The 26,953-nt window shown below is 55.3% G+C and overlaps 1 protein-coding gene across 1 annotated transcript in view; it reads right to left on the bottom strand.

Moving 5' to 3' along the window:
• JAKMIP3 (Janus kinase and microtubule interacting protein 3) overlaps nucleotides 1–26,953 on the bottom strand; it is a 66,572-nt gene that overhangs the window by 18,384 nt on the left and 21,235 nt on the right. Inside the window, exons 3-14 of the mRNA XM_011941961.1 lie at nucleotides 15,485–15,700; nucleotides 13,858–13,977; nucleotides 13,032–13,178; nucleotides 11,955–12,086; nucleotides 11,816–11,851; nucleotides 10,928–10,987; nucleotides 8,626–8,754; nucleotides 7,202–7,330; nucleotides 4,118–4,201; nucleotides 3,727–3,789; nucleotides 1,306–1,404; nucleotides 29–127 (exon numbers count right to left, since the gene is read on the bottom strand). Coding sequence (XP_011797351.1) covers nucleotides 29–127; nucleotides 1,306–1,404; nucleotides 3,727–3,789; nucleotides 4,118–4,201; nucleotides 7,202–7,330; nucleotides 8,626–8,754; nucleotides 10,928–10,987; nucleotides 11,816–11,851; nucleotides 11,955–12,086; nucleotides 13,032–13,178; nucleotides 13,858–13,977; nucleotides 15,485–15,700 — 1,314 coding nt within the window. The remainder of the gene's footprint in view (nucleotides 1–28; nucleotides 128–1,305; nucleotides 1,405–3,726; nucleotides 3,790–4,117; nucleotides 4,202–7,201; nucleotides 7,331–8,625; nucleotides 8,755–10,927; nucleotides 10,988–11,815; nucleotides 11,852–11,954; nucleotides 12,087–13,031; nucleotides 13,179–13,857; nucleotides 13,978–15,484; nucleotides 15,701–26,953) is intronic.

Genomic DNA, 26,953 nt, shown 5'->3' with positions numbered 1-26,953 from the left:
GGGGCGGGGCGGAGGGGGCGGAGCTCACAGTCACGCCTTCGGCCTCGCAGTACACCTGCAGGGGGCTCTTCCCATCCACGAAGGGCGTGTGGTGGAAGTTGATGGCGGGTGACTTCCTCTCCCTCTCCTAGGACAGAGGGGCAGAAGGGTGAGCCGCCTCCTTCCCATCCCGTCCCTCCAAGAGGGCTGTGCTGGGGCCTGAGGAACATGGGCCAAGACCATGGAACCAAGGATCAACACAGCATTTATGAAAACCAAACCGCAGCAGCAGCCGTGGTGGCAGAACTTGCACTGGACCTGGACCGGCCCATGAAGACCGTGCCCCTGTGTATTCGCCGACCCCAGATGGGCCGGGCAGAGTTCATCACACTCCGGTCACGTGGCCTAGGCAGTCCCCACCCTGAGCCCAGGGCACATCCCTTGGTGAATCCCAGGGGCTATGGGGAGGATCAGGGGAGGGGCTGCAGGTCGCATCCCTGCAGGCCTGACCAGAAGAGCCTCTGGAGGACACAGGCCCCCGGTGCTGCCACTGTCCCCACAGGCAAGCCCACGTGGCCAAGGTCATCCACACATGGAGTGACCACACAGCTGCCCTGTCGTCCGGCGGTGGACGGGAAGGCTCTAACAGGTGGCTCCAGCTGGACTCCGAGGCTCCAGGTGCTGGCCTGAGACAGAGGCCTCGGGGGGGTGTGTGGTGCTCGGCAGGGGCGGCCCCTGTGTGGGCCACTTCCTCCCAGCCCCACAGGTGGACTGCCCTTACCATGAAACAATCACAGGGACGTGGCTGCCCACACCCAGCCTGAGCTGCCTGGTGGGATCCCCCTCCTCCCTCCTCCTGTGCAGGTCATCGCAGAGGACACAGGGCCAGGGACGGCAGAGCACAGGCAAAGGGCTCCCAGTCACCGCGTGGCCCCCACTGCCCTCACTCAGGGGCAAGAAACAAACGTCTGCTGACCACCGAGGCCTTGGCACGGCCGCACACCAGCTGCAGCAGGGCCACGGGGGTGGATGGAGGATGGACGTGCCGGCTCTTCGGCCCACAGATCTGGAGCAGATGCTGCACTGTCACCCGTCGTGCTTTTGTTTTGTTTCCCTGCATGACACTGAGCTCCACGGCCCATGTTCCCCATGGACATGTGCTTTGGGTGGCTGGTATGAAGAGGTGGCGATTCACAGCCATTTGCCTCTTTCCTTCCTGAGCCAGCCTTTTGGGGTCATGTTCAGGGGTTTATGTGGGTTAGGAAGGCTGAGGACTGGATCCCTGACACGGCCACAGGCCACAGTGCTGGCCATCGGCCCAGCTACCTCAAGCTCCAGGATCCTGAACTCCAGCAGCTCATTTTGGTCTCTGGCATCCTGCACCTCGTGTCTAAGCCGAGCCTCTTCCGTCTCCATTTGTTTGATCTGTAACATAAAAGATGCATGAGGTGAGGGGTCTGGTTCTCTCTCACCAGAGGTCTTGGAAGGACAACTCCAGGCTGACTGGCCAGCGGCTGACTGGACAGCAGTTGACTGGACAGCTGCTGGTTGTCGGGGAGGCCAGTTGGCTGGCCGGGTGCCCAGCCCTGGAAGCTCCTCACAGCCCTGGGTATGTTTGGGTCTGTCCTAGTGAGACGGCCCAGCCATCCAGTGGTGGGTGGGGCTGGGCAGGCAGCACCGCATACCACAAGCCAGGAGCCTGGAGGTTGTAGTGGGGCCCTGAGCCTGGGTGGCCCCTGGGCAGGGAGGCATCAAGGATAAACGTCTCCAACAGGGGCTGTGCACCGCAAGCCAGGAGCCTGGGGGCCTTAGTGGGGCTCTGAGCTAGGATGAAGAAGGGAGGTCGTGGAGGATAAATGTCCCAAGTGGCTCCCCTCCCTGGTGCCCCTTGGAGCCCAGGCTGTGCCCAATGGAAGGAGTGGGTACCGTGGTCACCTGGCCACCAGCATTCACTTGGCTAATTAAGGGATTGTTTAAATGGAACCAGTTGGGAGTAAACCAGATGCAGGAGTCCCCCATCCCTTCCAAAGGGTAAATGACATGGCCCATGGCACGTGTCCTCAGCAGCCTCATGGGGGCAGGGTCCACCAGGGGCAGACAGCTGTGTCCATCCCCTGGAGCTGAGTGTGGGGGACTGAGGGAGCCGCTCCGATGCTCAGGGGACCAAGATAAACTCAGGAACATCCTCAGAGTGAGCCGGCTCCGTGGGAGCTGGACCCTCCCGCAGGGCCAGCTGTGTGCTGCTGCACAGTGGGCCTGCCCTGGAACACCTGCAGGGCCAGGAACGTGAGCCACTCCCATGTAGCCAGAGAAAAGCATGGCTCCAAGTGTGCACATGGGCATGTGTGTATGTGCACAAGCATTTCCGTGTGTGTGCCAGCATTTCTGTGTGCATGTGTTCAAGTGCGCATGCAGGCATTTATGTGTGTGGGTGTTTAAGTGTGTGCCCTAAAGTGCACGTGAATCTCTGCCTGTGCCAGCATTTACTTGGCACACACAGCATTGTGCTGAGCCCTGTGGAAACAGCTCTCCTAATTTAAGAGATGTTCCATGTGTCCACAGGGAACATGGGGGTGCCGTTCACCATTCAAGATGTGAACCAAGCCTAAAGCAGGACCCCCAGAGGGCATGACCGGCCATGGGCTGACAGCAGTGCAAGGGCTGCGCTGGACGTCCCTGTTTGTCTGAAGCTCTGTCCTGCTGGCACACGTCAGACTCGTCAGCCAGGCTACCCTGGCTTCTCCCCAGAGGGCCGCACCTGCCAGTGTGAGATATTGCTGCCTCCTCAGGACACCTGTCCCTGCCCATGGACAAGTGGGGCAGGGGTCACACGGAGCACCCCTCACTCGTGTGTGGTAATGACAGCCCTGCTGGCCCTCCTGCCCCTGGACCCATAGCCAGTCCCGCCTCAGATTCGGGCCACATCACCTGCTCCCACAGTTGCGGGGTGCACCCCTCTTGGGATGGCCCTGGATTGCCCAGACCTAAGTCTAGGGCCCTCGGTGCTGTGACCCCCTCTTTAACCCAGTGCATGGAGCAGCTGAGCCAGGTGGGCCTGATGTGGCGGGGAGGTGCCCTGAGAGAAACCTACACTTCCTTCCCTGCACCCCAGGCAGAAGCTAAGGCCACTGAGAGCAGCCTGGCCGCACGTCGCATGTTCTGATCTGTTTTTCGTGTGAGAAAGTCTTCCAGCCCACAAAGCCCGGGCCAGGGTGGGGGTGGGGGCAGGGCATCACTTTGGGAGCCTCTTGTCATCCGGGGCCAAGACAGCCTGGACCTGGGTCTGCCAGGTGACGCCCTGGCAAAGTCTCAAATACCTACTCGCTCAACCAGGCTGGTCCGTGGGCTGTTCCCTGAGGACCCTCCAGCTTCCCCACAGGCGTTGCTGGAAGGAGACTTCCCTGACCCCACCAGGCTTCCCAGGGGAATGATTCCAGTGGTCTCAAAAGGGCACCTCTGTCACGATGCCCTAACCAGCCGACCCACAGAACCATCAGCACAACTGGACACGAATGGAGATGCTGCTGCAGAGAGGGGCCTGCCCGGACCCGGGAGAACAGGCCTCAGCTCCCTCTCTCCGGGCCGTCCTGACAGGGTCCCACAGGAGGGAGCAGAGCAGAAGGGGCCTGGGGCAGAGCCATTCAGAAGCCTCAGCCCTTGCTCCACCCTTCAGCCCTGCAGGGACCACTGCAGCTCCCAGGAGGATAGAGCAAGTCCTGCCAGGGTCTCCAGGGGTTTGGGGCTCACCTTTTCCACAAGCTCTTGATTTCTCCGGTACAGTGCCTGCTTTTCTTCAATCCACTTCATATCCTTGAAAATTGAATTGAAAGAAATAAAGATACTGAGAGAGGAACACATAAACTAACGTTTAAGTCGTGATGTGGCAGAACACCAAAGACCAGTCTGGTCAACATGGCAAAGCCCCGTCTCTACAAAAAATACAAAAATTAGCCGTGCGTGGTGGCACATGCCTGTGGTCCCAGCTATTCGGGAGGCTGAGGTGGGAGGATGGCTTGAGCCCAGGAGGTCGAGGCTGTAGAAAGTTATGATCGCACCACTGAAGCTTGTCTTCAGGTGCAGCTAAATACTTCCCACCCACGTGTGCCCCCCACACCCGCACAGGTGGCTGCAGGCTCACCTGCCCCTGCTCTGCCAGGGCCTTCTCCAGGTCCTCGATCCGTGCCTGTGCCCTCTGCACTTCGGCTTGTAGCTGCTCACGGGTCTGTAGGATGGGAGGAAAGATACATCAAATTTTCTCTAAAAGCCAAACAGACAGCACACATACTCGCGAGATGTCAGAAGGGTCTGTCTTTTGGTTCAGTTCATTGAGAAGTGACTGTTCATCCTTCCTTTGGAAGAGATGCTTTCTAAGAGAAGGAGAACTGTTTCTTGTTGTTGTTGTTTTTTTTTTTTTTTTTTTTCTGAGACAAGGTCTGGCTCTGTCATCCAGGCTGGAGCTCAGTGGCACAATCTTGCCTCCCTGTAACCTCTGCCTCCTGAGCGCAAGTGATCCTCTCACCTCCCACCCGAGTAGCTGGGACCATAGGCGTGCACCACCACACCCCGCTAATTTTTGTATTTTTTGTAGAGACGGGGTTTCACCATGTTGCCCAGGCTGGTCTCAAACTCCCAAGTTCAAGCAGTCTGCCTGCCTCAGCCTCCCAAAGTGCCGGGATTACAGGAGTGAGCCACTATGCCCAGCCCTGGAGGGAGAACTTTAAGTCTTATTTGAAGCAAGAGATCTCACTTAGATTCCAAGGGGAAATTCTGCAGGTTAATTTTGAGGACTTGTTAAGAGAAATCTTTGTTTACAGGATGACACAGCTGAGGAGGATGAGTGACACCTAGTGTGTGCTCAGCCCTGCCAGGTGCCGGCCAGAGGGCTTTGTTCGAAGGACTCTCCACATGGGCCCGCTGGAAGCCCCGGGTGGTGCGGCTGCCTGTGCAGGAGCTGCCTCAGCCCAGGGCTCGCTGCCTTCCTGAATTTCGTGTTCCTTAACTGACTCCCAGAGCCCGCCCCACGTCTGCAGGAAAAGCCCTGGTGCTTTCCCTGTCAGCATCCTGGTTTGTGAAGTCCCTCCCGAACGCCACCAAGGCTTCTAGCCGAGGTCTGAGCCACCTCCCTTAATTCAGTTTGCTCTGGTGGCTCCGAACCACGGGGCATTTCACCCCATGGTGGCTCCTGCTCTCTCTGGGGATAGCTTCCAAGGGAGGGGTGCATTTCGGGACAAGGCACAGGGTCAGAGGAACCATCAGCTGGGGTGGGGGATGAGTGAAGGCGTGGCCTGTGGTGCCCCTGGAGTGCTGGGTCCCAGCTCCCTGCCCCCAGGCCCTCCTGGGCTCCTGCCATCACCCTGGCCTCTTCCGTCTCTTAAGGGGTCACAATCGTGGGTGTGAGCCCTTGGGTTGGAGAATCCTCAGCAGAGGGAATTCTAGTGAGTTCTAACCCTGCTTCCAGACAGGGAAACAGAGCCCACAGAGGGTTGTGGGCCCCCCGCAGCCTCAGAACCGTGGCAGGGATGGGCCCACGTCCATGTCTTCAGACGCTTGTCCTCTCCCACCCTCTTCCTTATCCTGAGGCTTCCTCGACTTCCACAGTGAGGAGTGACATTTCCAATTATAATACAGAATCAGACTGTGGGATGCTGGCTAGTCTATTTTCTTCATTAATCTTTTCTGTATCTTCCAATTTTTAAAATAACCATGCAGCCCCTCTTGGCGTCAGATTTTCCTCTGATTCTAAATGACATTAAAAAATTTTTACATGCAATTTGGACATTTTCACTCTCTAAGCAGAGCTTCTGAGTTCTGCGTTTTCATGTGGCCCCCGAGCAAATGTTTCTCTGGCACCTGACAGGAAAAAGGGAAGACAGGATGCTTCCTCCAGCTCCCCCAGCTCCTGGCGAGCTTGGCCGGGAGGATGCGGCTGCTGCCCCGCCCCTGCTGTGAGGGAGAAAGGCTGGGCCCGTGAGGCTCTGGGCTGTCTCGGGGCTGCCGTGCTTTATGATGCTCTGAACCAAGGCTTTGACTTTTTCCTTTCTCCAAGGGTCATGCAAAAATTAAGTCAAAGTGAAAGCAGCGATATTTAAAGTCCCCAGTTACGCAGACAAATCTCTCCGAGCCTGAGGAGGGGGAGTCAGGCCTCCCCACTCAGGACAGGAGGAGGGGCACGGAGGGGCAGAGCACTCTCTTAATTTTCACAACAGACATCCCCAGTGAGGTGCCAGGAAGGCAGGAGGGAAACCAGCCATGTCACCAGGGTGGTCTAGGTGGACAGTGGGTGAGGCCGGCGGCTCCCCGGGGGCGCTAGTGTGGACCACACTGGGGGTGGTCTATGCACACTCTCCCCTCGCCCCAAGAGGTCCATTCCCCACCCAGCTCAGCCACCCTAAGTTGCAGAATTGCTGGACACTGGTGTCTCTGGCCCTGCAGGGTGGTTGTGGGGTGGGGGAGGCCGACAGGAACCCCACACCCCACAGCTGCCCGCTCTGGAGAACCCCTCAGCTCCCCCAGAAAGCAGCCTGTCTCGCTGTGAGGGGTACCAGGTGCAGGTCCTTCAGCGGTTTCCCCTCCGAGCCTCAGGAAGTGAGGGGGGGTGGCGAGAGGACCCCCGACCTATGACCCATGCTCTCCCCACAATGCCTGGTGCCTACACTACCCCCTGCGGCCCACAGAGGGCACCTGCCAGCCACACTGGGGCCTTTCCTGGGGGACGACGACGCTAAGGTGAGCCAGGGAAGCAGGTGGAGGGACACGGCCGCTGGGATCCTGCCCAGTGGGGAGGCCGGGGGAGAGGGTCCAGGGCCAGGGCAGGTACAGCCTGCGTGAACATGAATGACCTCCGCAAGTTTCAACACTGAGCTCGATGCTGCCATGGGTCATCGCCATGCTGCCAAGAGCGGGAGAGGATGTCTGGAAGGAGACCCACCCTGGGCGTTTGGGCCCCTGCCACCACCACCATCCCATCTCCCCCAGGACACTCACACCTGTGCCTGGCACTGCTCTGGGCCAGTCCCTCCCACTTGGGCCAATTCCCAGCACCGGACTCCTCAATCCCTGGTTTTGATTGGCCTCCATGGGCACCATCAGGACCGGAGGCAAAGACAGGAGCGGAGGGGCTCAGGCCCAGGAGGAATGGCGAGAGAGGTGTCCCAGCCCGGGCCATGGGGTCAAGCGGGAAGGCACAAGGGGGCCCGGAACGCGCGGTGGAAGTCATGTAGACCTTAACTTCTCGCTCTGCATCCAGCGTCCCTCCGACCTGCTCCTGCAACAAGGCATAGGCGCGCTGCAGGGCCTGGTACTCCATGGTCAGCTGCCGGAACCTCAGCTCCGTCTCCTCTTTGGCCATGCCCTGGAGAGACACGGATGCCACACCCGCAGAGACGCAGCGTCAGCGGCCAGCACCTCCTCCGACGGCGGGGCCCCGGGGCTTCCCTTCTCCCCAGACATCAAATGGTGTGTGTGTGGGGGGGTCTCTCTAGCAGTGTGAGGGAGAGGACCCTCCCCAGTGTGCAAGGAGGGGCGGCTGCCTGGGGACGCAGTGTTGTTTGGAGAAAGGTTTCCCTGGAGAGGGGAGCACCGAGCCCTGCAGTGGGAGCTGAGCCGGCTGCATGGCCGAGGCCAGGGTGAGACTGCTGGGCTGGTGGCCATGGTCAGGGGCTCAGCTGGGGCTCCCGCTTGCCAGCCAGGCTGCCCTGACCCAGCAGACCCTCCGTTACCAACCAGGCCTGCACATGCTCTGCTCTGCTGAAATGCATCCTGGGAAGAAAGCTGGGCTTTGTGAAGGGGGTAAAGTACGCCAGGCAGCACGTCTCCTCCCAGGCGCACTCCTGCAGGCTCGCCCTACTAGCTGCAGTGCCCCCGCCACCCCAGGGAGAAGACAGGTGAGCCTGGCCTTCAAAGGGTCCCAGTGGGCCCCCGGGGCTGGAAGCGTTGGCCATGTCCAGGAGTGACTGAGCCCAGAAACCTCGGCCTGGCCCAGTTCCCCTGCCCCACCCTGCACCTGAGGCTGTGCGAGAATGTCTTAGGTCCCTCAACAGGTCTGTGGCCACTGGGCCGCCCTCCAGGGTCTGCCAAGGGAGGCCCAATCCTTGGCTGTGCCATTGGCTGCGGACCCCACTCCTTGTCCCATGGCCACAGGGCCTGCGTCCCACAACGCCAAGTCCTAGCTTCCGACCTGGTGCTGAAATGGCTGCCTGGACCTGAGGGTGGCCATCCTTCTGGAAGAAGGGGCTGGTGGGCAGAAACGCCTGTGCTGTCATCAGAAAGAAAACTCCTGCTTAACACCCCCTCACCCTAATGTGCTTTTGGCACTGGGACCAAACTCCCTGAAGAGTGGTTCAGACCATCCTGGGAAGGCCCCTCAGGAAGGGAGAGCTCGCCGTACCCCTGCGCAGAAGGGGCGGAGGCTCAGTGGCAGGAGGAGGCAAGGTTTAGCCTTCATGGGAGCAAGAAGCGGGCCTCAGCCCACACCCTGAGCCACGTCATCGGAGCTTCTCACCACGTCCAAGCCAGCTATCAGCGGGTCAGTGCCAGTGAGGGCTGCCAAGGGCTTCCCTGTGAAAAGCTGGCAGCCCACGCCCAGCCAAGCCCAGGACCCAGCAGGAGACCCTCGTTACCTCCTCCAAGCCCAGGACCCCTCGTTACCTCCTCCAAGTCATCATCTGGGGTGCATGGGGTCTGGTCCGTCCTGTCTGTTTGGTAAGAGATGGAGGAACCGTCGGATTCCAGGGAGGCCTCTTCATCGTATCCAAAGAAGGTCTCCACAACAACCGGCTTGTGACCGAAAGGCAACATGTCAGTTCAAACCAGACCCAGGCACAGCTGCCTTCACCCGCCTCCTGCTGCCCAATGGTGGGGGCCACAGCCCCACCCTGCAACACACTCCCGTCTCTGTCCCTGGCCGCCCTGGTGCAGGCCGAGGAGGTGGCCTGGGTGTGAGGGGGGCTCTATGGCAAGGCTGGTGGGGCAGGTGGGAGAGGGGCCTGGAACCCCGTGGGTGAGCGGGTCCTGGACCTGCTCTCAGTGGTGGGGAATGAGGCCCTTCATGGGGCGCCGTCCCTGCACTTCCCTGAGGGTGGTGCCCGGGGTAACGGAATTGATGGTGGGTGCCTTCTCTGTGTGATCTCATTCCCAGTGATGCATTTCTGTTCTATTTTTTAAGGTTTCAGTCCTTGTCTGATTGGAATAAAAACAAAAACAGGGTCCTCCACCAGCTGGTGTGAGAGGCCCTGCCTTCGGGGACTGCCCAGGTTCACCCTGATGTCTGCACCTTCACCCCTGCTTTCGAGAATCACAGGGTTCCTCATCTAGGTTTAGGAGTGTCACAAAACAGAAAGCCTGCCATCTTCTCAGTCCCTTCTGCCGTGGCCACGGTGGCCTCCAGGTCTCCTCTCAGTTCTTCTGCCAGAACTTTCCAGCAAAACTCCCTCTGGGACCCCAAGGCCACCGGCTTCTCCTATCCCTGCCAACCACTGGCCCCTGTCCTGTGTGCCTCCCCACACCCTGCATCCTCCCTTCGCAGGGCCAAGGCATCTGCTGGACACGTCCACATCCCAGAGGGGCCCCGAGCAGGGAGAGCCTGGACAGCTCCTCCTCCCCACCTTCCAGAGGGCAAGTGTCTGTGACTGAGGAGCATCTAACAACCTAACAGCAAAAAACACTGCTGACCGCTGAAAAGCAACACACACACACACATTCACACACTCACACATACACACTCACACACACACATTCTCACACATACACACACTCATACTCACACACATTACACACACACACACACTCACGTACACATATACTCTCATACACACTCATACACACACTCACACACACACATTCTCACACATACACACACTCATACTCTCACACACATTACACACACACACACTCACGTACACATATACATACTCTCATACACACTCATACACACACTCACATATACACACATACACAGACACATACACACACACCCACATAAACACACATACATATACACAAATGCACACACTCACACACATACACAGACATACACACTCTTAACATAAAGCAGGAGATGAGTTAGGTGCTTTGGCAGCTGCTCCAAAGGCTCCCTTAATAAAAATCATAGGTTTATCACAAAGGATTCTACTGTAGAGAAATGACAGGTGTTCACATTTCCTGGGGACGTGGGTCTGCCCTGTGGGGCCTGTGGACGAGGCTGCTGCAGCCTGCAGGAGTTGGCCGAGGATGGTGAACAGCAGGACAGGCGAGTGTGGGGTGTGTGCCACAGCCAGGACGGGTGAGTGTGAGCAGCCCACAGCCGCCCGTCCTCAGAGCCATGCATCCCACGGGTCGTGGGGACTCGGACCTACACGGGCGGTGAGGACGCCAGAGCTGCCACCTCTTCATTGCTAGTGTTGCTGGTACGGTTGTTACCAATTCCTGTCTTCTCTTGGAAATTTGAAAGGAACAAGTTTACTAAAACTGATGAACAGAGTATTTACTTTGGGTCTTATTTTGGTTGTTTCACAGTAACAATTTTTAGAAATAATAAAAATTTTCTTTTCATCTCCAAAGACTGACTCCTATTTAAGCACTCACCAGCACGCTCTCCACACACAGCGCTCTCCACACACGCAGGCGTGGTCCTCTGCACACACACCCGGCATACTTTCCACACATGCAGGCACCATCCTCTGCACACACACCCGGCGTACTCTCCACACACGCGGGCACCAACCTCCGCACACACACCTGGTGTACACACAGGCGCGGTCCTCTGCACACACACCAGCGCTCTCCACACACATGGGCGCAGTCCTCTGCATGCACACCCAGCGTATTCTCCACACACGCGGGCATGGTCCTCTGCACCCAGTATACTGGCGTACTCTCTACACACGCGGGCACGGTCCTCTGCACACACACCTGGCGTACTCTCCACACGTGCTGGTGAGCTGTTCCTTACCTTGGGAAGTTTTGCCATTTTCTTTCTTTGCTTCCGGAATCTTAACAGCTTGTCGCGCTCCTGCAGAAGTCAGTTGAAGAGGTTGTGTAAGTGGTGGAAGAGCTCCATCAGTTTCAGTCCACGGTTTACTGCCCCCGTCCCATCATTTGGATGACAGGGAAGATGCCGTCCGGGCTGGCTGTCCCCACACCACAGTGGGAGGCCCTGGCTCCAGCTCTGCTGCTCGGGGAGCTCATGTCTCCAGGGTGACACGGGCAGCTCCCCGGTGAGGTGGGCTCTGAGCTTGTCTTGCTCAATCGTCCACCAGCCCCTCCTTCTGAATGCATCTGGGGGCTACACGGGGCAGGTGACTTGAGGGGCACAGAGTTGTGGGAAGCTGGAAGGGACTCATGACCAGGGCCCCTCTGGACCCTGCAGGGGTGGCGTCCACATCTGTGTGGGGACTGATGCCCTTAAAATACTAAGGAGACCGGGGTCCTGCTGCTCTCCAGGGAACCCATGCTGTGGTTTCACGGCCGTGATGGTGAACCTTTTGGGCTGCGGCTGCCTGTCTGTGCTGGCCAGGGAGAAATGCATGGTGGGGTGAGCAGCCAGAGAAGGGCAGCCATCTGACCCTGGCCATTAACTCAGAAACATGATCGTCCCAAGCTGGTGCCGTCTCAACTGGGGCATCAGTGGGCATCCCTAGCTCCTGTCTGACCCACTCCGAAGGGCATCAGCCACCCATGCACGGCCTTGGCCAGGTAGCACTGCAACAACAAAATCCACCCGAAAGGCTGCCGCGGCTGCTTCTGTCTGGTCTGTGAGGAGCCCTGGGCACAGGATGGGTCCCACGGGTGACTGTGTGGAGAGTGGGGGCGTGGGGAGGCGGGCGCTGACCGTACTTACTAACACACTCTTCACATAGCCGGCGGTCTCAAGGGTCTAGGAAAGGAAGACAGCACGTCACAGAACTGCTAAGGGTCCCTGTTAGCCAAGCCCCTTGGGAGCCAGAGGATGGTGCCGCGGCAGGCAGCCCGCCAGGTACCTTAGATAGTTCATCTATGAGGTTTTGCTGCTCCACAATCTGAAGCTTCAAGAAATCGACTTCTCTCTCGTCCTGACTTTGATCAAGGTCGTTCAAGGAACTGGGTCTCCGTATGATTCCGGCTCTCTGTCTCTGAAACGCCAAGCAGCCCACATCACAAGTTGGGGAGTGAGGGGGTCTGGCTGATCACAGTGGGGCAGGGGTTCTCCTTCAACCCGCGCTGCCCACGCTCAGCTGCGTGGCTGGCGGTCTCTGCTCAGGCCTCAGAACAGCCCAGCTGTGAGGCCTTGGGGAAAGGAGGCCCACGCGCTGGCCCGGTCCCGCAGCAAGAGCAGGTGTGTGCAGCCCGAACGGACACACGTGGGCCCTGCTGGTCTCCCAGAACGCATGGCTGGAGGGGATCGCTCAGAGCCCTGAAGCGGACACTGGGTTGTCTGTGCCCATTTCCCACCCGGCCACCGCTCCCAAATCCCTCCTGACTTTAACTCAGTATGAAAAGAAGGGGCTTCCGTAGAGAGGGGTATGGAGGGCGCCTCTCCCCCACGTCCTGCTGAATTACTCGTTGGGTAAACTCTGGCTTCATGGCCTTCAGGGTCTTCAGGGCAGGGAAACGCAGTGACACTGGCTGACGGCCTCCCCACTCCTGGCTCGTGGCCTTGGCTCGTGACGCTGGCTTGAGACCTCCCACCCCTGACTCCTGCTCGGTGCTGTGTGCCAGGCCTCTGCTCCTCCCCAACAGCTGGGACCCTGCAGCCTCTTACCACCCTCGCCTGGGATTTTCCGAGTTGGAGGCCGCCTGTTCCAGGCCCTCAAGTGAGACGTGGGCAAACAGGCCTGGGGAGGGGACGCCCCACAGCCACGTCCTTCGCACGGTCAGGGCCTCCTTCAAGGCTCCCCTCCCCAGGGCTGGGCTTGGCGGTTGCTCCCCCTCAAACATGCGTGAGGCCAGACTCCAGCAGAAGGCCTGATCGTCCGCCTGGGACTAGCTGTCAGGCTAAATCTTGCATGGAGAAGGGAGAGGCTGCTGCCTGGAGCGCGGGTGCGGCCGTGGCCCCACGGAGCCCCTCACCCCCTCACCATTTCTATGTTCTCCTGGGTGACGAATTTTAACTTGTTTTCCATTCGGCGTAAAGCGTGAGACAAATCCTCATTCTTCCGACTGAGGCGCTTGTTTTTATCCAGCAGTGGCTTGTACTGACTCTCGGCTTCTCTTACACGCTTTAACTGAAAGACAAAATTAATTACGATTGTTCTTTAAGTGGCAGGTCTCCACACAGAGTCAGCAGCAGACTGACCAGAGCTTGGGCTGCAACAACGCAGTTCCCAGCCACTATTTGGAAAGTCCATGCCTCCAAGTGGCGCCCACTCGCCCAACACCCAGGTGAACCCAAGCTCAGGGCTGGGCTCGGCGTCCGGGGTGAGTGAGTCCCGTCCCATTGACAGACGGGGATGAAGATGAAGACCAGCAGTCCGGGGCCAGTGCTTTGTTTTGCCAAGAAGGGCTGTGGTAAAACTGCCTAGCCCGCTGGACCCTTGCAGACTCGTGACAGCTCAGCACCCTCCAGGATCTTGAGTTACCTGGAAATCTCAGTGGCTATAAGGACCAATGGTGACAACCCCACTGAGGGGCCGTGTCTGCACATCCTAGATCATCTGCAGAACAGAGAAGGCTTCCGTCCCCAGTAATGCAGAGCAGGCGTTAGTCAACCAGCCCTTGAGGGGTAAATGTGGCCCCTACCTGTTTTTGCTAATAAAGTTCAACTGGAACACAGGAGACTTAGATGCAAGGCTGATCCTTGCAACCACCACTCCTTTTCACAAGGAATTTTGAAAGTGAACTCCCCCCAGGTCCACCTCCGCAGTCACAAACCCGCGGGAGCCAGAAGCCCCCTCCCGCGCTCACCAGCTCATTCCTCTCTTCTGACAGCAAGGCGTTGCGGTCCTCCAGTTTGCGGATAATCGCACTTAACTCTGCAATTTTAAGCTGGAAGCGCCGGGCATCTTTTTCATCCAACTGCTGTTCCTAAAACAAAAATCAACTGCAAATAACTGTTCCTACACACAGGCCTGGGAAGCCTTTGCAAATCCCAGCACGCTACAGGAACCAAAACCATGCCGCGGGACCAGCGCCTTTGCCTCCACAAGGCTGTCGGGAAGGTTTGGATCCCCCAGGGGAAAGGCACCCGGCCTAGCACCGTGGTCACCGCAACTGCGTGAGGCGACAGAACCGACAGGTAGAGCAAGAGACCCTGCCTCAAACACAACAACTATTTTAAGGTCACATAAAGTAAAATAATGAAAAGGAGCAGACGTGTCTAGAAGTATGCAGATGGAGAGGGTGGGGACGTGCAAATGCAGAAACCGTGAGTGTGGGTGATGCCAGAAAGACACCTGCCAGCTCCCAGCCCTCTGCCTGGCCCCTGCTGCTGCCCCTTCAGGAGGGTGTGTCCCCGGCCCGGCAGGGTGGGATTTCTCTGGTACGATGACATGAGCACAGGAAAGACACTTGTTGGAGACTTTCAAAAGAGGTGACCTCCCTCAATGGGACTTCTAAAGGGCCGCTTTTGGGACCCCTGGAACTTCACTCAAAAATCGGTGGAAACGTTTGAATCCAGTTTCAAATCTCTCTGGAGTGAATGCCATAGTCTACCACACACCAGCAGGAGGGGCTGGATCTCATTCAATGAAGCTGTCTGAATGAGATCTTAAAATAATATTTTCTACTCTTGAGATGTTGCTGTCCTAGGGCCGGCTCGGCTCACACACGGCTTTGTCCTCAAAGCGAACAAGCAGCATCCAGGATGGTCCTGGGCCCGACTCGAGTTCCTCATTCAACAGGTGCAGGAGAGGCTCGGGGTCAAAGACCCAGAAGGACCAGCTGGAGGGTCCCTGGACTTCAGATACCCCAGGGTGTCCCAGAACCACGACAAGGATGTGAGTGCAGAGCAGCAGCGAGGAAGCGGGTGGAGCTCAGCCCAGGGTGGTCAGCAGACCCCACACAGCAGAGCGGCCCAGGGAGGAACAGAGAGTGGCATGATCACATGAGAAGCGGGTGGGAGGGTGACTGGTGATGCGAGTGCCAGAAATCACCCTCGAGGGGCCAGCTGGGCACACGGTGGGCAGGGAGCCGGTGCGCCAGCCTTCCCGGGCCAGAGGCAGAGGCCGTGTGCTTGGAGACAGCGGCAGCGCATGCCCAGCACAGCCTCCTCCCACCAACCCAGGGCCAGACCCCAGGCCAGCAAGTGCCATGGACTGCAGCAGAAGCCTGAGGCCGGGGCCCACGGGAGGGTGACAGGGCTGGGGCCGATGCTACGCTGACAGGAAGGAAGGAGATGAGTCCACCAGCCCTCTGGGCCAGAGCCAGAGGAGCTGAACACCTAGGGCCAGGCTGGGTGGGGAGGTGCCCAGGCAGGAGGGTGCTGGCTCAACTCGGGCTCTGGTCTCCTGAGGGAGTGGCCCAGGCAGGGCCGTGCAGCCACATGGCTGGGTCTGTGACACAGGGTGGGCCAGCGGGCCTGGGAGGTGCTTACAGGGCTTCCCGAGTGGTCTGAAGCGTCTCCTGCACCGGCTGCATGAGGAAGTTCCCGTCTGGGGCTGCCCGGGTGCCGGTCGGCCTCTCGGACCTGGGACAGCTGCTCATCTAGAGCCTCTTTTTGGAGCTGCAGTCTCTGAGCTTGCCCGGCTTGAACCCCTAACTCTCTCTCCAGCACGAAGACTGCTCTGTCTTTAAATTTTATCTCCTCCATCTACAAGGAGAACAGAACACAATCACACAGGCGGCAGGACACGGATCTGCAGTTACCATAGAAACAAGCGCAGCCCTGCCAGGCTCCGGGCTCTGAGACCAGAAGCAAGAGCGCAGCGTCCTGGACGGAGAGCAGGAGCCCCAGCCCTGGGCTGAGGCACGACACCCCGGCTCCCATCAGGCCCTGGCTCAGCCGGCTACACAGAGCTGCTGCCAGCAGGGGACTCCTTCCTGAGGGTCCCAGGCTCTGTGTGCCCGGCACGGTATCCCAGTCGGTGCTGTCCTGCTGGGGTCCTGGGTGCACATGGGGGTGGTGGTGTCTAGCAGAGTCGGCAGAAGCCACTTCCAGCTCCTGCCTCTGCTGTAGGTTGGACAGAGAGGAGGACACCCAAGTTACCCACACTCTGCCAATAGGAAGGTGCCATGGGCAAGATTCTTCTCTAAACAGGCAGGGGAAACCATGGGGAACAGAAACCCTGGCCTGAAAGCCAGTGCTACTCCTTCCCCAGCCTGGGCCCACCCCCTAGGGGAAGGCTGTGCAACGTGGGGGCATCACTGTGGTCTTTGGACACCACCTCTCCACGCTTCTGGGCATGACTAAAAAGCTGGGACCCCACACAGCTGTCTTCAGGCAGCACCACATTGCTCATTAATCTGGCTGCGAGCCGGGGCTTTCGGGGTGAAACAGCAGCCCAGGGGTGTGCAGGACGTCTGCCCCGCCAGTGGCTGTGAGGGGTCGGCGGCCCTCCCCACCCTCCCTACAACGTGAAGATTTGTGCTCAACCCACAAAGGGAAGAAGCCTTTCCTTCCGGGGATACAGCAGCTGCAGCCTGCAAGCCCCCGCCCCGCTTCTGGGCAGCGATGCGCCAGCCAGAACGCAGCACAGCCGACCCGACGGCCCCCCACTCTTCAGACAGACACGCTCGGCACTTTGGACGTCATTATCCATGGCACTAGATTTACGAGAAGACAAGGTCTACGGGGATGAACAGCTCAGTTTGAAATACATTTTCGAACAACAGAGCAGAATGGGATATCTTGCTGCTTTACTAATTGTTTGAGGTTTAAACAAGCTAATAAATCTGCTATCGCTGAAGTTAGCTTGGAAACAAAGAAAGGAGACTTCTAATTAGCCCGGATGGAGCAAGTGATGAGCTGAACAGAAGAAAAGAAATCCTTAACTGCTAAATCCCCATCTTCTCTGCACACAGCAACACTGAAAGAGGCAACACAGTCAGTTAGCGGGAAGGGGGCCGGTGAAATAAGTGTGTGTCCATCAGCAGCTGTGCCTGCGGCCTGGCGCTCACACGCTCAGACTCAAACAAGATTTTCTTTTATCAGGACCCCCTCACTCCCAGCTGCAGAGGCTGCCTGGAAACTGGAGAGAAGCCCTTGGGACGGTGGTCTCCATTGCAGGGGGTGTGCAGGCCGACGCCGAGGCTGGAGGAGAGAAGACGCCCCTCCACGCTGCCTGCCTGACTCACCTGCCCCCAGGCATGCCCCGCAGTGTCTCTCAGCATGGGGCCCCAACACGCAGCATCACAGCCACCTGTGACAGCTGTCCATGGGCAGATCCCTGAGCCCCCCTAGATGTGCAGTTAGAACCTCTAGGGTGGAGCCTGGGAAGCTGCATTTGACAAGCCTCCCTGCTGACTGTGAAGCCCACAGACATGATCTCACCACTGCCCCACAGTGCTGAGGCCCCTGCACGCGTGTGTCCCGCCACGCCCATGAAGCACGCTCACTACACAGGGCACGTCGTCGTCCCCAGCATAGTCACTGGCAGCTGTGGCTGCTCCCAACTCGGCTGACCATGCCTCAGTGCTGCAGACAGGTGACTGCCTAAGGTGTTGGCAGAGTGCCTGCGACCCCCCAGCAGGTCTCCTGACCCAGGGCCCATGGAGCCAGGACTCCTTCCCAAGACTGGGTCTGCGTAAGGAGCCCTCATGTCTGGCGGGTGTCACTCACACCACCTCTTCCTCCAGAGGGGTCTGCACCTCAGGGGAGCCCTCCCTCTGCCTCGACTCTTGGTTCCGTGGGTAGTGACTTGAGCATACGAATGTGTCTTGTGACAGAAAAGGCTGCTGCTCCCAGCGGATGTGCTAGAGATAAGGAAGGAGATGTGCTTTGTCTTAGCTGGGGCTTGTTTTCCTAGCACAGAGGGTCTTGATGAGAGAAGGAAGGACCCCCATCACCCAGCTCCCAAGAGCTTAGAATGGGTGGGGAGATGGGAAAAATACACAGATGAGATACACAGCCTGGTCCTATTATTCCCTGTGAGAAAGCAGAGACCTGGGTGGTGGGGGGTAGGCAGGGGAGCGGTTGGAGGTGGTAGATGAGGCAGCCAAGCCTCCCTCAGCCTCTGGTGGGGTAGGAGAGCTTGTAAGATGAGGGAAATGTGACATTTTAGGAGCCCAAGCCCCTTGGTGTCCCAGGGACACCAGAACTTACTGCATGTCTGGGAATTAACCCTTGGGAATTTTTCTCTAGACAGAATGTCCAGGTCCCCCTCAATCATGGGATAATCTGCCAGCACCATGAGAAGGTGGTTCCTAAGCCTGGTGGTCCCGTGCTGGAATCACCTAAGCAGCTTTCTCTTAAAAAAAAAAAAAAAAGGACTGATGCCCAGAAATTTCTGGTTCCAGACATGATGGGGTAGTTGGCATTAGACTCACCCTTCTGTGGTGAACAACTCTAGAAGCTGAACAGGATACACAACACAGGGGCAGGAGAAGGAGACAAGGAAATCAGTGCCTGTGCGCACAGAGCCCCGGACACACAGCGTCACAGCCCCTGTGACCGCTGTCCACAGGCAGATCCCTGAGCCTGTAGATCAGTGCCTGTCAGCACAGGGCCCCACCTCCCCTAACGTTTTCCCTGAGGGTGTTCTCGCAACCTCTCTCCTGGGAAACAGAGCCCCGAGCCGCAGAGGCCTCTTTTGTTGCAGGAAACTAAGATTAGAATTTGGTTGGGGCTGCTACAGCAGCTGGGATTTGGAGAGTGGAGGAGGGAATGGCAGAAAAGGAATGACAAAGATCTGACTAAGGATTTCCTCAGGTCCTTGGGCCACTGCTAAGCTGTACATGTGCAAGGCAGGACTCCCAGAAGCCTTGCAGGAAACAGTTCCTGAGAATCTGAATGGTAAGTAGAAATGTAAGTGGTTGCACATGGCTGTTGAGACATTGCAATTCAAGCTCAGACAGAATAGAAGATCATAGTGATTTCTCTAGACCCTGCAAAAGTTACACTCTAGGGGCAGGACAATGTCCTAGGAGTAAAAACTTCACATTAAGAGAAAACTAAACAGACCTTACCTAACAAAGCCTGAAACCACACCTCAAAAGGATCCAGGTAATCTGCTGGTCAGTACCTGTTTGCTTGAACAAAACTCAACATTCTTAAGACAACAATAACATAATGCTCAGCCTCACAACACATCACCCACAGTGCCAAGAATTTAATGAAAATCATTAGACACGTGAAGAAGCAGGGAAAAATAACCAATAATGAAGCTAACTCTATGGCAACAAATCAAAAGATGACTAGAGTCAGTCAATAAGAACCTAAAAAATAATTGTGATTGATCGAAACAGACCCAGAGATGGTGAGGGTATTGAAGTAAGCAGATAAGAACTTTTTAAATCGTTGTAATTAACTCACTAAAACTAATGTAATTAACACATTATATTTTTCTGAGATAATAAAATGAATAAAATGCAGTAATTCAAATGAGAATCAGGATCTATTTTTGAAAAGAAGTAGGCACTCAAATCCCACATACAAGGTCTAAAATTAGAAATTCATTACAAAGGTTTCAAAGCAGACTGGACTCAGTAAAATCACAAACCCAAGATAAAATGATAGAAAATATCCAACCAAGGCACAAAAGGAAAAACAGAAAAATAAAACAGAATAGAGCTCAAGAAAACTAAGCTGTAGTCAAAGTGTCTAATATACATGTGATTGGAATACCAGAAAGAAAAAGGAGAAGAAGTAATGTTTGACTAAATAATGGTCAAGAATGTTCCATATCTGTTGAAAGACATCACTTCAGATTCAAGCAGCTCAGCTGTCCCCAAGCAATATTTTTTTTTAAATTACAAAAACACACCTAAACACATCATAGTGAAATTGATGCAAACCAGAGTTAAAGAGAGTATCTTAAAAGCAGACAGGAAAAAAGACACTTTGCCTGAAGCAACAACTCTAAGAGCGACGGCTGGCTTTTCAACGGAAACTAACAAAATCAGAGGACACTGGCAGGACATCTTTTGAGTGCTAAGAAAAATGCCTGACAATGTGAGGCTCAATGAATACATCCTCGGAAAATGAAGGCAAGTTAAAATGTCCTTAGACAAAAGCGGAGAGCGTCCTTTGTTAATACACCCACAATGCAAATAACTCTAAAGGGAATCTTTCAGGCTGAAGGGAAAAGGCTGCAGATGAGAACTTGTGAAGATATAAATATAAAAGACCATTGGCTGCTTATGGCAACAGTAAAAGCCATTTCTTTGGGGGCTTATGACATGTGTCAAAGTAAAATATACGACAATAATAGGAGAAGTGGGTAAATGGGGTTGACCTATTGCCTTATAAGGTACTTGTATTTTGGGTATATGGCAAAATTACTAATTTATGATAGAATGTAGTTAAGGATACATGTTAATATTTCTCTGTAACAACTAATAGAATAGCACTAAATGTTGACCAAAAGGAGATAATCCCATACAATGGTTGGATAACCCCATGGGATAACCTCATCCAAGGCAAGGAGTAGAGAGAGGGAAGAGGAGGGAGGGAGGAAAAAAGAAAGGAGCAGGGGGACGAGAGTAAAAAACAGAGAGAAAAGAACACAAATTCCTAGCATCAGGAATGAAACAAGAGACAGTGAATAGATAACAAGAAGCTCTGATTAAAAGTCTAGCGAGCAGTCAGGCGCGGTGGCTCACACCTGTAACCCCAGCACTTTGGAAGACTGAGGCAGGTGGATCACCTCAGGTCAGGAGTTCAAGACCAGCCTGGCCAACATGGTGAAACCCTGTCTCTACTAAACACACACACACACACACACACACACACACACACACACAAATTAGCCAGGCATGGTGGTGCACACCTATAATCCCAGCTACTCGGGAGGCTGAGGCAGAAGAATTCCTTGAACCCAGGAGGTGGAGATTGCAGTGAGCCAAGATGGCACCACTGCACTTCAGCCTGGGCAACAGAGTGAGATTCTGTCTCGGGGGGGAAAAAAAAGAAAAGCCTAATGTCAACAAGTGGGAAGATGTGTATGAACTGAACATACTCCTTGAAGAATCTATTTTACCAAACTTAACATAAAAATAAATATAAAATCTGGTTTATATTTATTAAACACATTTAATTCATAATTTAAAAATATGTCACAAAACTCCTGACCCAAATAACTTCATTGGTGAATTTTCCGAACACTTAAGGAAGAAATATACTTACATTGAACAAACTCACTGAGAGAATAGAAAAAGCAAAATACTTCCAAAATCATTTTATGAGGCCAGCCAAATCTAGATACCATAACTTGGCAAGGACATTATAAAAAGTGGGAAAAAATCCTAAATCCAGTGTATACTTATATATAAAATGGACATCATGGCCCAGTAAAATTTATTCCAAAAATACAATGCTTATTTTATACTTAAAAGTCAATTAACGTGTCATCTCATCAACAGAATAAAGAAAAAAAATGATCATTTCGATTTATGCATAAAAAGCATTTGACAGAATTCCATAGCTATTCACGAAGAAAATGCTTAGCAAAGTAGGAATACAAGGGAATTTTCTTAATCTGATGAAAAGTATTGTTGGCTGGACACAGTGGCTCACACCTGCAATCACAGCACTTTAGAAGAGTGCAGTGGCTCACACCCGCAATCACAGCACTTTAGGAGTATCAGTTGAGCCCAGGAGTTCAAGACCAGCCTGGGCAACAAGGCGAGACCCTGTCTCTACAAAAAATTTAAAACTTAGCCAGGCATGGTAGCATGTGCCTGTAGTGCCAGCTACTCAGGAGGCTGAGGTGGGAGGATCACTTGAGCCTGGGAGGCCAAGGCTGCAGTGAGCTGTGATTGTACCACTGCACTCCACAGCCGGGGTGACAGAGCGAGACTGTGTCCAGAAAAAAAAAAAAAAGTATTGCCAAAGAACCCAACAAAAACAAAAGCAAAACAAACCAACCAACCTGCAACTAACGTCACACTCGGTGAAATGAATATTTGATACTTTCACCAGCAGCTGGGAATTAGGACGGGTGGGTGGTCACTCTCAACACTTCTGTTCAGTTACACTGCAGGCCTTCACAGTGCATCAGGGCAAAGAAAAAAGCAAAAGGTGTGAGCTTGGAAAGGAAGACTTAAACTGTCTTTGGGATGACGTATGGTGGCCACTCCTGTCATCCTAGCACTTTGGGAGGTGAGGCAGGAGGACAGCGTGTGCCCATGAGTTTACAGCTGCAGTGAGATACAATCATGAGAAACTATCTCTCAAAAAAACAACCCCCAAAACTATCTTTGTCCACATACAACATGATTATGTGTACATGGAAAATATTTTTAAAATATACAAACAAGTTGTCAGAATTAATAAGTGTATTTAGCAAGGCTGCAGAATAGATCGATATAAAAATCAATTGTATTTCTGTATAGCAGCGAAAAATAATTGGAAAATAATATTTTAAAATTTGAAAAGCCGACCATTTATAACAGCATGAAACATTAAATATTTAGGAATAGTTTTAGCAATGATACAATGATACATACATAAGACCTCTACATTGAAATTTACAAAACATGGCTGACAGAAGAGAAAATGTAACAGTAAATACACCAGGTTTATTAAGGTTCAAGGTGCCAGTTTTTCTGAGGAAACTGACAAGCTCATTTAAGTTTCATACAGAAAAGCAATAACAGTCTTGAAGAAGAGAAAGAAAGAAGTTGTAGAACTTAGAGGACTAGATGTCAGGCTGTACTTTAAAGTGTCAGAACTAAGACATGGTACTCATGACGCAAGGCAGAGCAACAGACCAGCAGAATGCAACGGGGCCTGGAAACGGACCACAGCTGTGGGTTCACTTGACACATGACCGAGGTGCTATTGCAGCACAGGGGAGGAGGACAGTCTTCGAAAAACGATCCTGGAATAGTTGGATATCCACACGGCAAGCAGGGAACATGTCCCTGCTTGTAAATCTCATACTATTCACAAAAACTGAACTTGGATGAATTATAGAATTAAATGTTGAGAAAAACAGTAAGGCATCTGAGTGACACAGACAGGGCACCTTCATGCCCTCGGAGGGGCAGAGGATGTCCAAACCGGACACACACAGCACACAAAAGAAACCAACAAATTGGGCTCCCTTAAAATGCCAAACTTCTTTCATCCAAAGCCAGCATGAGGAAGATGACTGGGTCAGCCACAAACTGGGAGAAGCCGTCAGCGGGGAGAAGATGAATACTCCGGCTTAGAGGTGGGGAAGACATGAGCGGTGTCTTACGAAAGGTGATATGCGGATGGGCACCGGAACGGCCAGCTCTCTCTCTCTCGCCGCTTTCCTAAAGAAGTGGCGATACTGTCCCTGACGAGGATGTGGAGTGAAGTGGGGCTCTGCCCACCAGCCGAGTGGCATTTCTGTCTTGAGGTAAAGCGTCTGCCCGACCCACCACCCCACAATTCCCCTCTTCGCCCCGTGAACACACAAGAGAAAGGCATGTACGTGCCACCCAGGATGTGACCAGTGCTCGTATGACGGCCAAGCGTGGGACACGACTCCAATGCCTCTCACAGAAGGACAGGTGACCGTGTGGCAATGGACATGTGTGGCGCGGCCGGCCAGCTCGGCTGCGATGTGCCAGGGTTGGACAGATGACTGTGTGGCAATGGATGTAGGCGACATGGCCAGCTCGGCTGTGACACGCTGGGGTGGGCAAAGCAGCAGCAGAAGGACGGGTGCTGCTGGGACGGGCAGCCCTGCTGGGCCTCCACCCCAGTGCTGGGTCACGACACACCCCCCCCAGAACATCACGCATTTCCTTCAGATTTGAGCCTGTTCTCTGTAGACGTTTCCTCAACATCAACAAAATGGAAAGAAAAGCGAACCGTGATGCCAGGTGTCACCCTCCAGAAATTCTGGGTTAGCTCTGCTGTGGGCACAGCTGTGCCCTGTGCCCTGCAAAAGCTCTCAATATTCCCAAACTCATCCCAAGCAGGTGTCTCTGGACATCCACAGCCAGGACTGTGGGCAGCTACTCAATGGTAGGACCTTACCTCAGGGACTCCCTCATCGTTTGCAAGGCAAGCGCCTGTGTGGCGAGGATTTGGCCCCCGAAGCCGATGCTGCATCTGGCTGTGGATGGCTGGAAGTCACAATCTGGGGTCTTCAGCAAAACCAAAGCATTGTGTGGGAGCCAGACTTGGGGCTCAAAGGAAGCTGCTGCTGCGGCGTTTGGCAACGCCAGTTTTGAAGACACACTGATCCCCAGACTCTGCGCGACACCATGAGAGAGCAAGGGCCTGGCACAAGCTCTCGGCCACTTACCTGATGCCAGTCTCCAGGCGAAAAGCAAGGACAGGCTACATCTCCCACTCCCACCCCCAAAATAGCACTGGGGGAGAAACTGACCTCATTTTTACAGCCATATTTGTGTGGGGTTTTAATCACTGCTATACATTAGCATTCCACTTTAACTAGCTGTCTAGACAACTGGCGGAGGAGGAACCCGTATTATAAATTACAGATCTTTATGGGAAAGGAGAAACTGGCTTTTGCCTGTAATTCTTTGGATTTATAGAGTCTTTAACAACTGTCTGAGCTTGTATTTTAGCAAACGTGCTGAGCGTGCAGTAGATGTGTGCACCCAGACAGTGCTCTCAGGCTCCGTGATGACATGGCACAGATCTGCCACACGGCTGCTCCTGGGGCCCTAGCTCGGCCCTGTCCTCAGAGCCTGTCACCAGCCAGATGCGCAGGGGACGGGGCATTGGTATGGTCATCGCATACCTGTGGGTGGGAAGTGCCTCACCCCTTCCACGTCTGACTTTAGCAGAAATTTGGCCAAGAAAGCCGCTGGGAGCCCAGCTTCTCCAGGAGCACAGAGCGGGTCACTTGCAGATGAGGATTTGGCTCTGGAGCCTTCTGAGGCTCCAGGTTCCTCTGCTGTAAAATCAAGGAGTCTGCACAGTGGAATCATTAGGGTCTGAAGATGATGGGCCCTGGGCTGGTGGGTGATTCCTGAGCTCCCTAGCCAAGGCATTCTGATGTGTACAGGGCAGAGGCAGCTCTGACCCCAGTGCCACCCACCACAACCTTCTGGGCAGGGAGAGGGCATCCCTGACCCGCTGGATAACTTGGTTTCTCTGGCACCTTCTCTAGCAGCCCAGCCCTGAGTGCAGTCTTGCAGCCCTGCTGTGCCCAGCCCTGCCCTGGCAGCAGCAACCGTGCTTGTCTGTGGTCTCTGCTGGCCCCTTTGTCCCCACCCTGCAGGCCTCTCCTCTCTCCCCTCCACCTGGCTTCCTCTCTGAGACCCTGAGCCCCCACCAGGTGCCACACTTCCAGGCCTGCACTTAGGGTCCCAGGACAAGACAGGGGGCTTGCCTGTTAAGCCTCCATGCTCCGAGAGCAGGTGTGGCCCTGCCCAGCTGGGCTTCTGCCCCTGCCCAGTCCCTGCCCTGCTGTGTGGCCCCTCCAGTCTCTCCCCATCCAGGGCTAGCCGAGGTGCCCAGTGGGCCCCTGAGATGGGCCCTTGGCACCCAGGAGCCTCGGCCCAGAAGACCCACAGTCAGGCTGGTGTCTGGACCAAGGCTGGGGTGCTGGGGCAGGTGGCAGGCAGAGTCCCAAAAGCCAGGGAGCCGACCAGGGGGGCTGGGAGGCCTCTGACTCTGGGCCTTTGGGAGGATGGGGGTGCTGTGCTCTTTGCAAATGGGCCGCCACTTGATGAAATCCATTCAACAAATATTTTCTGAACACCTATTCTACGTGCTGGGGACTGAGTAGTGAACAAAACGGACCCAAAGTAAAGACAGCTTTGCTGGCCAGAGTTAGGGAGGCAGAACCTCGAATCATGGGGTCCATTTTGGGAAGAACAGATGATGGTCCTGAGTGTGTGCTGAACGCCCAGGACTCTCTCAGACCCTCCCTCCTTCACCGGCCCTGCCAGACGTGACTGTCCTCAGGGTGGACCTTGGTGGGACAGGTTCACCCCATGGGAGCAGCGCCCTCAGACAGCACATTCTTGCTGGGGTTGTGGCCACGCGTGTGGCGCTAAGCAGACGAACCCCCACAGAAACCCCCACAGCTCCCACAGGGTCCCGCTCAGGTCAGCCTCGTCCACAGGGCTCCATCCCCAGGCCTGTCTGTCCCCAGACTCAGACACCACCCTCCCAGGGCCACAGCTATGTGCCCACACCCGGGGCGTGGGGGCCAGCACCGGACGGCTCTCAAGGGAGCATGTCTGACTGTGAGCACAGATCGATTCCTCCTAGAGGCTGGTGCTCCCTACAGCAGAGATCCATCCCTGACCCACTGTGTCCTCACTCAGGGCCTGGCGAGGCCGAGCATCCCACACCAGAATGTTCCGGGACTCAGGTGCCAGCCTGTGCTATGGCCACAAAAACAGCAAAATGTTTGGCTGATGTAAGGAACCAAGGTTGTGCGATATTTTCAGCTGTAATAGTAGCTGAGGTCTCTCGCTGGGAGAACCCGAGGCCTCTGTCGCCCACCTGGCCTTGCCGGGGCCTTGTGAGCTGGGTCGGCAGCTGTCCTGGAACCTGGAAATGATGTTCCTCCCGCCTGCAGCTCCTGCCAGGCCTGGGAGGCCACTGTTCTGCCCCAGGCTCAAAGGCCCAGCAGTGCTTTGCACCCCCAGTTCTACTGGCTCTGCTGACTCTCAGGGCAAGGCCCTGCCTCTGAACCCCACCCTCACCCCAGCCTGCCTCTTCTCTGACTGCCCCCAGTCCCCTGGGGCTGGGCCACCTCTGGGCCACCTTCCTCCCACTTTTCTACCCCAGCCCTGCTCTGAGTCCCTCTCTGAGCAGCTTCTATCCCAGACTTCCCCATCCTCATGAAGCTGCCCCTTGTCCCCAGCCTGGACACCGCACTGTGCCACAGCCCCCATAGCTGGAGAGGTTGCACACCTGCTCGGCTCTCCCAGCGCCCCCCCCTCACACCTGCCGGGCTCTCCCAGACCCCCCACCTCACACCTGCCCGGCTCTCCCAGCCCC

This window comes from Colobus angolensis, unplaced genomic scaffold (assembly GCF_000951035.1).
Source record: "Colobus angolensis palliatus isolate OR3802 unplaced genomic scaffold, Cang.pa_1.0 Scaffold204, whole genome shotgun sequence".
NCBI lineage: Eukaryota > Metazoa > Chordata > Mammalia > Primates > Cercopithecidae > Colobus > Colobus angolensis.
The sequence above is the reverse complement of the archived record's forward strand: the minus strand, read 5'-3'. Positions and strand labels throughout refer to the sequence as shown.